This window comes from Gobio gobio, assembly GCF_949357685.1.
Source record: "Gobio gobio genome assembly, chromosome: 13".
Taxonomy (NCBI): Eukaryota; Metazoa; Chordata; class Actinopteri; order Cypriniformes; family Gobionidae; genus Gobio; species Gobio gobio.
The window spans coordinates 40441388-40456705 of record NC_137106.1 but is presented as its reverse complement, the minus strand read 5'-3'; the positions used below and the strand labels follow the sequence as shown (position 1 = coordinate 40456705).

Below are 15318 nucleotides of genomic sequence, written 5' to 3'. Positions count from 1 at the left end.
GGGAACAATTTCAACTCTGTATCAAGTCGGATGGAAAAACAACTTCCCTATTTGAATGTTTGCAATAAACATCAGTCTTATAAAGTAAAACAGGGTGAATGGGAAAATATTGAGACTTATTCCTCGCTAATGTTTCTACTGCTTATGAAGAGGCGAGAATCTATGACAAATATTAGAATAACCTAATGATTTCTTCTAGTGTAAAATAATCAGCGTTAGGGTGTTTGTTTAGTTTTCTGAATGGCCCAATGTGTGGGTTGGGGCAGGATTATTTGTTTGTCTGACCAATGGAAGTCAAAGGATATTTTTACAAGATAGTCATCAATTGATCGGCTAAAATTGGCACATGAAAGTGAATAGACACACAAACGCACAATTTTCTGTAATGCACCAAACATTGAAGTTTTTATTTTTATATAGTAATAACTTCACATTTTATATCAAAATTAATGTAGAAACAACATAAAGTCAGTACATTTTAAATATTTGTTTAAATGGCATCTTTTTATGAAAGAAGGCCAGTATCACCAATACCAATACTGCTACTGGTGTCTGAAATTGATTTTTCCTCAATTTTACGAGGATAGTTTTTAAGAGGATAGAGTAATTATAATTAATAGGCATTCAGCATTACAAAATAATTGAAAGCTATCAATTTTAACATTTATTAGGCTTTAAAAAACTTGTAATTTAACTGAACTTAAAACAATCTTCACATATGCAAATGTTTTATTGGCCCAGTCAGACTGATTCAAATTTTTACTTGCCCAGTCAAAAAGCACAAAAAGTTATTGCTTTCATTGTTTTTGACCCATGTAACCTGCGATTTTTAGGTATGTCTAACAGGTAGAATATATACAGAAATGTAATACATTTTTCAAACACTTTACAGTCTTCACTGCAATTAAATAAAGATGAATCCTTATTAAAGCTACAAATGTTATTCAGTCAAGACAAGAGCAGTGAGTGAGGGATTTTCAGCAACTTTAAAACCTGCCGAACATGACGTGGATCTGACACATCCCATTTTTTTACAACTCTTTATGTTGATTTAAGACTTAATTTAACTAATTTAAGACTGTGCTTAAGAGGATACTAAACAAAATGGGCATTTTGGCATAATTTTGTGTTTTTGTCCGTTCAATCGCTGTCTGAAACGGCTTTCTGTGCACACGAGTGTGTGTGTCACAGTCAGGAGATTCACAGACACGTGCCAGTACCACACTGCGTTCTCTTTTGTGTCTTAACGTGCTTGAATGGTTTAAAAACATTAGCATGAATAAGAGTGTGATCGATCGTATATTGTAACGCTACCAAATGATGACAGGAAAAAAACAGTTGCTGCGTCAATTGCGTTAAATATTTTTTACGTGATAAACTGAAAAAATTTGTCACATGCGTTAACGTAATGTATAACAAGAGTTGCTCAACCTAAATAAATAAATAAATGCATTTATAATAATAATAATGGTTGAGCCACTCTTGTTATGCCCAGCCCAGTCAGACTTTTCTAATTAACAGTCTGCAATTCCATTTAACAATAATAGTGGTGCAATATTCACACTTGTCTGTAACATATTTCTTGGAAAATCTTAACATAATAACTTAATAGAATGTTAATGATAAAAGAAATGATCAGCAGGTATATCTGTCAATATTTGTATACCTTCTTCCTTTTCCTCTGTTTAACCTTACTGCTGCCATCTTGGTTTGGCCCACCGTTGCCCTGGGCCATGGAGTGCATCTTTCCCTGGTGTACTGCCATGAGAGGACCACTGGGAGTGGACGGCGGGGTGTTTTCTGGAGAGTCCGTCTCCTTTTTGGTGCTTGCAGCCTTAAATTAGACCAGAAAAATCACTTACAGTGAGGAAAATAAGTATTTGAACACCCTGCTATTTTGCAAGTTCTCCCACTTAGAAATCATGGAGGGGTCTGAAATTGTCATCGTAGATGCATGTCCACTGTGAGAGACATAATCTAAAAAAAAAATCCAGAAATCACAATGTATGATTTTTTAACTATTTATTTGTATGATACAGCTGCAAATAAGTATTTGAACACCTGTCTATCAGCTAGAATTCTGACCCTCAAAGACCTGTTAGTCTGCCTTTAAAATGTCCACCTCCACTCCATTTATTATCCTAAATTAGATGCACCTGTCTGAGGTTGTTAGCTGCATAAAGACACCTGTCCACCCCCTACAATCAGTAAGGATCCAACTACTTACATGGCCAAGACCAAAGAGCTGTCCAAAGACACTAGAGACAAAATTGTACACCTCCACAAGGCTGGAAAGGGCTACGGGGAAATTGCCAAGCAGCTTGGTGAAAAAAGGTCCACTGTTGGAGCAATCATTAGAAAATGGAAGAAGCTAAACATGACTGTCAATCTCCCTCGGACTGGGGCTCCATGCAAGATCTCACCTCGTGGGGTCTCAATGATCCTAAGAAAGGTGAGAAATCAGCCCAGAACTACACGGGAGGAGCTGGTCAATGACCTGAAAAGAGCTGGGACCACCGTTTCCAAGGTTACTGTTGGTAATACACTAAGACGTCATGGTTTGAAATCATGCATGGCACGGAAGGTTCCCCTGCTTAAACCAGCACATGTCCAGGCCCGTCTTAAGTTTGCCAATGACCATTTGGATGATCCAGAGGAGTCATGGGAGAAAGTCATGTGGTCAGATGAGACCAAAATAGAACTTTTTGGTCATAATTCCACTAAATGTGTTTGGAGGAAGAAAAATGATGAGTACCATCCCAAGAACACCATCCCTACTGTGAAGCATGGGGGTGGTAGCATCATGCTTTGGGGGTGTTTTTCTGCACATGGGACAGGGCGGCTTTACTGTATTAAGGAGAGAATGACCGGGGCCATGTATTGCGAGATTTTGGGGAACAACCTCCTTCCCTCAGTTAGAGCATTGAAAATGGGTCGAGGCTGGGTCTTCCAACATGACAATGACCCAAAGCACACAGCCAGGATAACCAAGGAGTGGCTCTGTAAGAAGCATATCAAGGTTCTGGCGTGGCCTAGCCAGTCTCCAGAAATAAACCCAATAGAGAATCTTTGGAGGGAGCTCAAACTCCGTGTTTCTCAGCGACAGGCCAGAAACCTGACTGATCTAGGGAAGATCTGTGTGGAGGAGTGGGCCAAAATCCCTCCTGCAGTGTGTGCAAACCTGGTGAAAAACTACAGGAAACGTTTGACCTCTGTAATTGAAAACAAAGGCTACTGCACCAAATATTAACATTGGTTTTCTCAGGTGTTCAAATACTTATTTGCAGCTGTATCATACATTTTTTTAGATTATGTCTCTCACAGCGGACATGCACCTACGATGACAATTTCAGACCCCTCCATGATTTCTAAGTGGGAGAACTTGCAAAATAGCAGGGTGTTCAAATACTTATTTTCCTCACTGTATGTGAATATAAATTCCTGATTATTTTTCTAGGAGTGACATTAAGTGAATGCAATTCATATGAAGATCACATTGTGCTCAACCTTCTCACACACATCACTTGTTTTAGGCAACTCAAAAGTAACATAATGACGTAAAAAGGTCACAGCTACAAAACATTTCAACACGACCCTGAAAAACATCACCTGCAGTCTTACGACATGTCTCGGTCCTATCACTCAAACCACAGGGTCATTCTGTCACTCTCGCCACATGGGAACACTATCGACCCCCAAGGCTTTGGAGAAAAACAATACAGGAATTCAGGCTTAAAAAATACCATGTGCGCTTCCAGACCCGGAGTGGCCTTGGCCGAGTCCGAAAAAAGGGAGCGAGAGAGACAGATGAGGTTTTTGTGGTTTCAGTGACAGAGAAGTCCATCCATGGAATGGATCCCGCAGCTCAAAACCACCTTGGACAAACTTGGCGGCCCTACTTGGCGAGGGGTCAAACCCAAAGAGCAGGACAGTCTTGTTTGGTTTTCTTTCCAATGGACAAGCGCTCGGAGAAAGCTGCTGACACATCCCTACACAGCCACTTACACTATTCTATAGAACCAAATGGCAACTAACATGATAAAACACATTTTAATAGTGGATTACAACATACAAATGCATTGGTGAAGAATATCACTTGCATGTAGCTTAAACCAAATAAAAAACATATTGGCCCAATAACTGGCTTTCCTCCTGAGAAGAACTAGAAAACAATGATTGACTTCCTGTCATCATTTGCTAACCCAAAATAATTTTCTGTTACAAACAAAATATGTTTTGAAAAATGTTCATGGTGGTCTTTACTTTTATTGCACATTGATGGTGCCGATTTTAGCAGCTTGACCACATCCGTTCCCATTTACTTTCATTGTATTCTGCTAAACTTCTCCTCCTCTTCCACAAAAAAAAGTCATACAGGTCATTTTGAACTTATTTATCTCAGTTAGTTGTCAAGTCAACATTTCTTTCACTTAGAAAGTTTTTTTTAATTTTCATTTAGAAAGATTAAAAGTTTTCTTCCGTCTAATATTTATATCTCTTTTCAGATTCATTTAAATTAACAAAAAATATTTTTTTATCGATTTAGTTTTAGTTAACAATAACAACATGGACAAACAAAGAGTAAACTAAAAATGTTTGGTTTTGGTTTACCTCAGCCTGGGAGTTGCAGTACTGGATGAAAGTTGCTGATATGGCGTGTTGAAACGGATCGCCCGTTTTGGGAGTCATATCTTGTTTAACCAACAGGGCAAGGTCGACAACCTAAAATATAAAACCATATCAGCTTATGAGTAATGTCACGTGATATGAAGAACAAGTTGAAGCTTTTTTCCAGGAAACATCATATTAAACAATCAAAGCACTGGAACGCTTCAAAAGAGGTTATTTTCAGGGGTCTAATTTCATGTTGGCTTTCTGGGTTTATTGCATTGGAAACAGAGATGAAGAGAAAGTAAAGTTCCAATTTAGCAAATGTTAGAGTGATTTCCTGAAATGAGATGGTTTTAGTTTATCTGAGATACAATGTGATTTCATGCTCCTTTGTTGGAAAAAAAACAGCTCACCTGGGCTACCGTCTCATAGGCCAGATACGACAGGATCTCCATGGACATGGCGTTGGGCTTCACATCCAGACTGCTGCAGTCCAGCCACTCGCGAAATTTCGAGGCCTTTTTAGCTACACAGAGCAAATACTTTGAGTCATTTTGAGTGAGAACATAAAAAGCCCCTAAAGGGACATAGTGGTGGAATAAAAATATGGAATGGGAGGAAAAAGAATAAGTCAATGCTTTGTGTTCTCTCACAAATGTTTTGTGTTCCCCCGAGAAACTTTGCGTTTTCTCACAAAAGCGTTACGTTCCCCTGAGAAACTTTGCATTCACTCACAAAACCATTGCATTCCCCCGAGAAACTTCTCATTTGCTCACAAAACCTTTGTGTTCACCTGAGAAACTTTGTGTTTGCTCACAAAACCTTTGTGTTCGCATGGGAAACGTTGCGTCCGCTCGTTTAACCTTTGTGTTCCCCGGAGAAACTTTGCGTTTCCCAGAGAAACTTTGCGTTCGCTCCGAAACTTTTGCGCTCCCCTGAGAAACTTTGAGTTCGCTCTTAAAACCTTTGCATTCCCCAGAGAAACGTTCCGTTCCCCCAAGGAACCCTACGTTCGCTCACAAACCCTTTGCGTTCCCCCTGAGAAACTTGCATTCCCTCACGAAATCCTTTGTGTTCCCCGAAGAAACTTTGCGATCAATCGCAAAACCCCTTGTTTCCCCAAGAAACTTTGCTTTCGCTCACAAAACCTTTGTGTTCCCCAGAAAAACTTTGAATTCCGCTCATAAAACCTTGTTATTCCCCGAAGAAACTTTGCGATCGTTCGCTAAACCTTTGGGTACCCCTGAGAAACTTTGCGTTCGCTCACTAAACCTTTGCGTTCCCTGAAGAAACATTGCATTTCCTCTCAAACCCTTTGTGTTCCCCAGAGAAACTTTGCGTTCGCTTACGAAAACTTTGCGTTCCCCTGAAAAACTTTGCGTTCCCCGATGAAACTTTGCGACTGTTCGCTAAACCTTTGCGTTCCCCAGAGAAACTTTGCGATTGTTCGCTCAAGAAACCTTTGCGTTCACCAGAGAAACTTTGCGATTGTTCGCTCACGAAACCTTTGCGTTCCCCTGAGAAACTTCACGTTTCCTCACAAAACCTTTGCATTCCCCGAAGAAACTTTGCATTTCCTCACAAAACCTTTGCATTCCCCAAAGAAACTTTGCATTTGCTCACGAAACCTTTGCGTTCCCTGAAGAAACTTTGCGATCGTTCGCTTTGTGTTCCCCTGCCTGAGAAACTTTGCGTTACCTCGCAAAACCTTTGCATTCCCGAGAAACTTTGTTTGTTTACGAAAAATGTTGAGCTCTTTGCGAGCAAACGTGAAGTTTCTTGGGAAACGCAAATATTTTGTGAGCGAACGCAAAAGCATAAGCAAGTAATTTTTGTGAGCGATCGCAAAAGCAAAAGCAAGTAATTTTTCCTCCATCTCATATTTTTTTCCTTCACCATGTCCCTTTAGGGGCTCCGTAAGAACATGATATACCATTCAAAATTCATTCTATACTTTATCGAAAATGTGCTCAATTTACAAAGTTAACTTTGACTCTATAATGAAGAATTATCAGATTTATCTTGTTCCTCAGGCAGAGAGAACTTACAGAAGATCTGTTGCTTAAAGCAATGGGAAGGTTCAAAATGACACTTACTAAAAAGAAAGTAGTATGCAATAAGCATACTGTGCACAGTAGGCGAGTTCCCTGCATGTATGGGATAATAGGATTACCTACAACATTTACATTTATTCATTTAGCAGATGCTTTAATCCAAAGTGAGGAAATCACAATCATTTTGTCCTAAGAGCAACTATATTTGTAGTACACAGTGGAAAGAATAATTTTGAATTATTTGTTAAAATGTGCGGTACAGAACGTGAGATGCAATGCACTTGGAAGAAAAAACTGCCACATAATCAACGTTTGCTTAATTTGACATTTTATCATAAAAATGGATTAAAATGCAAAATGTTTTTACTTGTGAAATGATAACAGTCAATTACTGAATGGAACATACATACAATGTGACAATCTAGCTTATATAACTGTTTGAAATGTTCAGCACTGCATATTGAATATTTTTTGCATACTATTAAAAACGGCAGACAGAATACAGTGTATACTGCACTGCATTTACATAAGAACAAGAATTATTTAATTTCCAATATATCCATTTAAACCAAAAAGACTCTGCCCTGTGATGTGTTTTCAGTCATATTTTGTGTTATGTAAGTTGGGTTATTTAGGTACATTTACTGCACTGTTGTCCCAACCTGCAGCTCAATGCCAGTAAGACATCACAGCTACTGCAGAGGCACAAAGCCAGTGAACATGTTATTAGTGCTGAAATGTGGCCTTCAAAAGCCAGTAGTGGTGTGTTCACAATCCCACAGCTGCGTTCCTACAAGCCCTCGGGCGCACAACTGCCAACCGAACAACTCATCGGAGACGATATCTGATGCAGGGGTTCTTCTGGGGAGTGATCTGCTTTACACTGATACTACAAACCTTACCTGGCATGCTCACGGAGCAACAAAACGGATGCATTCATGCAGTAAACCCCAGAGAAAAGTATTCCTGTAGCTCAAACAATAGAGCATGGCACTAGCAATGCTAAGGCCATGGGTTCGATCCCCAGGAAATGCGTGAACTGATAAAATATGTGCCTTCAATGTGACGGAAGTTGCTTTGTATTAAACTGTCTGCCAAATGCAAAAACAAAATAAAAACAATTGTGTACAGAATATTTACTCACAGAAACTCAGCTGTCGACTTTCACAGAAATCACTGTACAGACTGGAATCCATGTTTCTTGTCATCTTCTCAATTCTCTGTATAAAAAATATTAAAAGAACAATATTATATATTTTCATGCATCAACATCATTAAGCACATGTCATGAAATACACGCCAGTGAAAAACTCACTGCCACTTTGCTAGGCTGCTCTGAGTGTGTTGCTATGCTGTTGCTTGGTGGCTTCTTCCTGTCAGTAATAATAATTCCTGTCTTTGAAAGTCTTTTATACTCACTAAGGCTGCATTTATTTGATCAAAAACACAGTGAAAACAGTAATATTGTGAAATATTATTACAATTTAAATTTAGTTTATTGTGTTGATATACACTATATTGCCAAAAATATTGGAACATCCCTCCAAATCACTTCCATGGTCAAAGGTGTATAAAATCAAGCACCTAGGCCTGCAGACTGCTTCTACAAACGCGCAATAAGTCAATTCGTGAAATGTCCTCACTACTAAATATTCTACGGTCAACTCTTAGTGGTATTATAACAAAGTGGAAGCAATTGGGAACAACAGTAACTCAGCCACGAAGCGGTAGCCCACGTAAAATCACAGAGCAGGGTCAGAGCATGCTGAGGCGCACAGTGCGCAAAGTCACCAGCTTTCTGCAGAGTCAATAGCTACAGACCTTCAAACTTCATGTGGCCTTCAGATTAGCTCAAGAACTCATGAAATGTATTTCCATGGCCGAGCAGCTGCATTCAAGCCTTATACCACCAAGTGCAATGCAACGCATCGGATGCAGTGGTGTAAAGCACGCCGCCACTGGACTCTAGAGCAGTGGAGACGTGTTGTCTGGAGTGACCAATCACGCTTCTCTGTCTGGCAATCCGATGGACAAGTCTGGGTTTGGCGGTTGCCAGGAGAACGGTACTTGCCTGACTGCATTGTGCCAAGTGTAAAGTTTGGTGGAGGGGGCATTATGGTGTGGGGTTGTTTGTCAGGGGTTGGGCTTGGCCCCTTAGTTCCAGTGAAAGGAACTCAGAATACCAAGACATTTTGGACAATTTATTGCTCCTGACTTTGTGGGTAACAGTTTGAGGATGGCCCCTTCCTGTTCCAACATGACTGCGCACCAGTGCACAAAGCCCATAAAGACATGGATGAGAGAGTTTGGTGTGGAGGAACTTGACTGGCCTGCACAGAGTCCTGACCACACCCCGACAGAAAACCTTTGGGATGAATTAGAGCGGAGACTGCGAGCCAGGCTTTCTCGTCCAACATCAGTGCCTGACCTCACAAATAGAAGAATGGTCAGAAATTCCCATAAACACACTCCTAAACCTTGTGGAAAGCCTTACCAAAAGAGTTGAAGCTGTTATAACTGCAAAAGGTGGGCCAACTCCATATTGAACCCTATAGATTAAGAATGGGATCTCATTAAAGTTATGTGCATGTAAAGGCAGGCGTCCCAAAACTTTTGGCAAAATGTGTATTTTTAAAGTACATTTTATTCCTGTGATGCAAAGCTAAATTTTCAGCATCATTACTCCAGTCTTCAGTGTTACATGATCCTTCAGAAATCATTCTAAGATGCTTATTTGCTACTCAATAAACATGTCTTACTTTTATCAATGTTGAAAACAGTTATTATTTGATTAATAGAAAGTAAAAAAAACCAGCATTTATTTGAATTAGAAATCTTATGTAAAATTACACATTTCTGTCACTTTTGATTAACGCATCCTTGATGAAAAAAAAAACAGAAATTACTTTAAAAGGTCACCTATCATAATGTGCGTTTTAAGGTGAAGTGTGTCATTTCTAAAATTCCTGAGAACAATTTTTTGGATCCCATAGTAATCTTGTCAATTAAAATATTATGGAGCTCCTGTTTGATGTCATGGTTTAAACCACAGTTTTATTAGCTACTCTAAGGATTAAATAACAAGATAGTCATTTTCATTTTACGCCACACAAGATAAAATAGCATAACATAGGAGAAGGACGCTCTCTGTAAACTTTAAGAGAGCCATGCGTAGTAATGAACCCTCTTAATAGCTACCCAACAGGTTTCACTTGGATTTACAGCAGAGCGTGTTAAGTTGCAGGTCAGAACCTATAATTAGACATTTCCTCATCCTGGACCAATTTCATACCTTCACATAACAGTCAATTTGAGCTCTCTACCAGGCTGTGTGTCATAAAAAAAGGTTCAAGGTTTATGACCGTTTTTTCCCCCCCTCATGCTGCAAAGGATTTGTTTTACAGTCTAGAGTGAGATGCATCTCAGTGCTGGTTAGCGGGGACTGTCTGACATGACGCTCGGGGCTCTGGGCCCGATGTGAGGCAGGCTGGATCATTTTCAGGCCACCCAAACCAACCGGAGTCTTTTTATTTAGTTAGCTGGCAGTCATTGGAAATTCCATCTTTGAAAATACATATTAATGATGCCGAGCGCCTGCTCGTTACACAGCGCTGGAACTGTGATTTCTATTAGTGTCGTTAAGAGCCGAACGGAGGTCTCGTTTTGCAGCTCGAAGGGGGAATTCGCAGCAGCCTCGGTGTCTGGGTCCCGCTCCAAATTGGGCCGCGAGCGATACGAGACTGGAGCCGCTGCACTTTTAAATAACTCTTGTCAACCGGTCAGCCAGAGACAGGAGAAATGTTTTGACTGTGGCTTATTGACTGAAAAGAGCAGCGGGGGATTCAATGTTTGAATACTATGTATAGCCGCTGATTAAATCAAAACGTTGACCTACCTGCTAATAGCCAAATTATACCCACAACTGACGCAGCGGCCGTATAGGAGTACGTTGGCAAATATTTGATTTGGCCGTTCGCGACTTTCATTTCATGCCAGTGTGGTCTGGATAAAGGGAATCTCAATTTGTACCACTGCTAGCGATGAGATTTCCATAGGCTGAGGCCCAAGATATATTTTGGATATCTAGTATATTTCAATGCGCGTCACCCGCGCGCCGCTGATTAACAGCCCGAGGCAGGCTATAATTAAATTTGAGGGGCATTTCATTCAGACACACAGCTAAGTTTAGATGATCAAACAGAAATGAATAAAAAGAGAGTCAGTGATCTCTGTGCAGCCATATGCGCTGGTTTAAAAGCCCTGTGAAAATCACTTTCAGGTTGAAGAGAACTGAATAAGACACCTGATGCCACTCACAAATCCCTGAAAGAAAGCACAGAGAAAACGATCAACTTCCTGAACCCATAAAGGGTCATAATCAATAATAAAACATACTCCGTTCATGTTCAATTGTCCTGTATAAAGGGATAGGCATTTTTCGAAAGCAAAACACAAATGCTGGCACAGTTTATTTGGTTTGAGATCGGTTTGCATTAATTTAGGGGTAAATGTGAACGCTCTGAAGGATCTCAGAGCACTTTGAAGTGAACTGAGCTCAGACCACCTTTGTGAACGATTCACCTATAAAATGCATTATTAATGCAAAGTGCTTCAGGTTTACTTTAATTTCCCCATGCATGTCATTTCAAATATTTTTTTACCATTACATGCTACCATAGAAAAATGATATTGATATCATGCAAAGACACCATGTATATACACCATCATGTATATACAGAAAGAAGAGTAATGTGTTTTTCAGACCTGAAGTGGAATTTCATTTAAATATATTATATATTAAACTTCATTCAGAATCATTTATGAACAATTATCATTTAAATTTGGTGAACGCATTTTTATGGCATGGTATATGGTAAAACAAGTAATATGCTATGATATGTTAAAAGTGGCCTAGGTTGAAACAAACAAACAAACAAACAAACAAATGCATAAACATACAAACAAACAATAAAAAAATACTGGATCAAATTCACTAAAGCACTTTTAAATCCAGGGGCATTGATTTATGATTTATATGATATTTAATATAAGTATGATATATAATATGGTAAAAGTGGTCTTGTAATAATTAAAGAATAGTATGTAAATAAATAAACAAACAAACACAGACAAATAAAATGGACGAAAAAGAAATTCACTTTCAAAGCACATTGCGAATTCACGCAAAGATGCGAGTTAGATTTTTTTTATAGAGAGAATAACATCAGAGTTGCTTTTACATTGTTTTCAGAATCAAAAACATCTAGTTTTATTAACTAGTTTACTGTTCATTCTTACCTTTCAAGAAAAAAAACATTTTGCAAAAACCGAAGCAAGCAAAAGTGCAAGAGTTTACATTGCCGTTTTAAGCATTTACGATTTCCTAGGGAATTTGCAAAAGACAGATCACCAGTGTCCCAGAATAGCGTCCTGCTGTCATCATGGCATTAAGGCAAAACAATGCGGATCCCACACATCATGACAAAAACACTTTTAAGCATTCCCATCTGAATGTGGCCGAGAAAATAACAGATTGTCAAGAGATCTTAGAGGGTCCTTGGAAAGATGGATGATCTGCCTGAGGAAACACAATCCACACACCACTGACAAAAGAGAAGCCATCGCCGGCTGATCAAGTGTAGGAGCGAGCGGGTGAATTATAACCCTGTCCGACCTGATCGCGGCTGCCCTGGCTGTTCCGTTGTGCAGTTAGTGGACTGGACATCTGACAGATGTTTGACCCGTAAGCTGTGGCTTTGGAAATCCTATGAAATAATGGCCTCAGTATTTAGACAAGTGTTGTAGTTTATTCACAGCAGTGAGGAAATCTAGAGAGTAAATAGACGATGCAAATTAGGTCTTTGAAAAAGTCTCATTTATTGTAATAAGTGAGTTACTAGTAGTGGTAGACTGATATTCTGAGCAGGCCAATGAAGCAGACGATATTTGGGTATTTTGAGCTATTTTGGCTATTGTTGGCAAATTAACTTCTGTAACAATCTTGTTTTTAAACACAACATATATGAATACTTCCTAAATTTTATCTTAATTTGGTAAAATTGTATATGTTGTTTATATTTTATCTAAATATAATTAATATAATGCAATATCCTTCTGGGTGCCACTGTCCTCTTACAACATTATATTTTAGTGGATTTCTCTGACACCATGTCACAGTTTTAAGTCTGGTTGTCCTGTAAAGAGCACATTTAGGGACTGTTTTGAGGTTTCACCAGGACAACTTTTCCTTGGTTTTTAAAATGACTGAATGATCAAATTTAGCACTCTTATGGAAATAAGAGTCTGACTTTGTTATAAATCAACATCTCAGGAAAATGTTATGGGGTTTCTAATCAAAATATGACTTTCTGTTACAAAACAGGGCATTGATTTCATACATGTCCACTGTGACTCCGGGACCTAAAGCTTGTTTATCAGGCATTTTGGGAGACACAAGTGAATAGGAAAATAAATTACATACCAATGTTCCTATAAAATATTAGATATTATTATGAAAATGTTGCCAACTATTACTCACATTATTACACTTCTTTTTTTCCATTACATGTTGCTCCAAGAACACATCAATATGCAAATTAGATAGTGTATAGATACATTGCATTGAATGGGAAAACCCATGTATGACCATTTTACCCACATATTGCATAAAGTAAAATGATATATCAATTCATTCTGTTATATCTTTCATAACATAGTTGAGAATCATCTTTAAACAAAGTTTGGTTAAAAAAAATCCTGAAACCTGAAAATTGATTGGTGAATGGGAAAAAAAAAATCCCATTGTTTTTGCCTATACATGTAATTTATTTGTCATTACTCAAATCGGTTTACATATGGGGGGCAAATGTGCAGCATCCACCTGGATGACGCGACGGCAGCCATATTGCGCCAGAACTCACACCACACACTGGTTTATTGGTGGAGAGTAATGAAGCCAATCAGTATATGGATATTATTAGGAGGCCATGATGGACAGAGGCCAATGGGCAAATTTGGCCAGGATGCCGGGGTTACACCCCTATTCTTTTTCTGAAGAACATCCTGGGATTTACTATGACCACAGAGAGTCAGGACCTCGGTTTAACGTCTCATTCGAAGGGCGGTTTACTTCATATAGTAATATGTTCATATAGTAATATGTTTTAGATGGATGTAACAATGCATATTTTATCTCCCTCATCTGAACTTGAACGAGCAGCTGCAACTGCAATAGTAAGACGCAGACATTTCAAAATAAAAGTCAATGTGTACTTCGAGCTTGTTTATAATTTAAAGTCACGCATTATATATATACACGTTTTTGGTTACACAATAAACTGTATTTAATTTCATTCCCATTTAATTCATAGTCAGGAGGAAAGACTAAGAACAGTATTTGACACATATTATTCAATAAAGTATCAGGGTTATAATAGTTAACTAAAAACCATCAATCTTCAATTTAATATTTAAATCTTCATTACTTGAAATTAAATAAATGTTAACTGAAATTAAAATAAATAAACTTATTTGAAGCTTTAGCTAAACCTTAGCTTAATACTAACTAAAACAGAAATACAAAATAATAAAAACTATGTGTTTTTAAAAAACATACAAAAAAAGTGAATTGAGCTCTCTTTCGTGTATTTTTGCGCTTGAACGGTCAAAAACACAATTATGTCAAAATGTTCGTTTTGACATGTATTCAAGTAACAGTCGGGTATGTAATGCTTAAATGCTCAATTAATGTATAACAATTGAACTAAATTTATTAGATTTTAGGAGATTAAATCTACTGTAGATTTAGTTGACTAAAATCTTATGATATTTAGTCGACTAAAACTAGATTAAACCCAAAACAATACAGGTGACTAAATTATGACTAAAACTAAATGGCATTTTACTCAAAAGACTATGACTAAAAATAAATCAAAATTTGCTGTCAAAATTAACACTGCTTCGGAATTTAAAACTTTAGAATTATGAAAAAGTTGTGTTTGGAAAAAGTTGTGCAAAATGAAGAATGAGAAGAATTTAACATTATGCACTCATCAAATGCAAGTAAACTTGTGACAGACAGACAGAGATTTCTACACTGGTTATTAAAAATTGGTTGGATACAAGCTAGCTACTAGCAAAGAAATATGAAAAGTCAAAATTAAATTTAATATTTAAAAGAAAGAAAAAATTGTGGAAAAAAACCCCTCTGAAATCTGACAACTACATGATAACCCCATTACGTCTACATGCACCAGGTAAGGCGAGCAGATGGAAGAGCACAGGAAAACCAGACATGTGCTCTTAGCCACTAAAAGAGCTAGTTAAAGAAGACAAGGGGGTGGCGGTGGGGCGAACAGGGCACTAGATAAAGCAGCACAGTGCCGTGTGGTTAAACCATAAAGCTCTTCTCTCGAGGACTTCATGAGTGGGGCAAAGTGGGAGGCCCAGAAGGATATGGTTCCTTATTCCCAAAAGGTTGTCCTGATAGCTAAAACATACCCATTAAAACACTCAGTAGGAACAAAGTTTTGGGGGAAACCGCAGGCTTTCTTGGCCACATCCAGAACAGACTGGTGCTTCGTTTTAATTGAGACGGGACGTATAAAGTCTCATGGTAATACCCCCTTGTCCACGGTTCTTGCTTCAGACCTTT

The 15318-nt window shown here is 38.4% G+C and overlaps 1 protein-coding gene across 5 annotated transcripts in view; it reads right to left on the bottom strand.

Annotated features, from left to right (window-relative positions):
- supt3h (SPT3 homolog, SAGA and STAGA complex component) overlaps positions 1 to 15318 on the bottom strand; it is a 150790-nt gene that overhangs the window by 20755 nt on the left and 114717 nt on the right. For all 5 annotated transcript variants that reach the window (XR_013817709.1, XR_013817710.1, XM_079832388.1 and 2 more), the window contains 4 exons: positions 7810 to 7885; positions 5025 to 5137; positions 4612 to 4722; positions 1667 to 1834 (listed from right to left, as the gene is read on the bottom strand). Coding sequence is in view for 3 of the 5 variants with exons in the window: in XM_079832388.1 (XP_079688514.1) it covers positions 1667 to 1834; positions 4612 to 4722; positions 5025 to 5137; positions 7810 to 7885 (468 nt within the window). In the remaining 2 variants the exon portion in view is untranslated. The remainder of the gene's footprint in view (positions 1 to 1666; positions 1835 to 4611; positions 4723 to 5024; positions 5138 to 7809; positions 7886 to 15318) is intronic.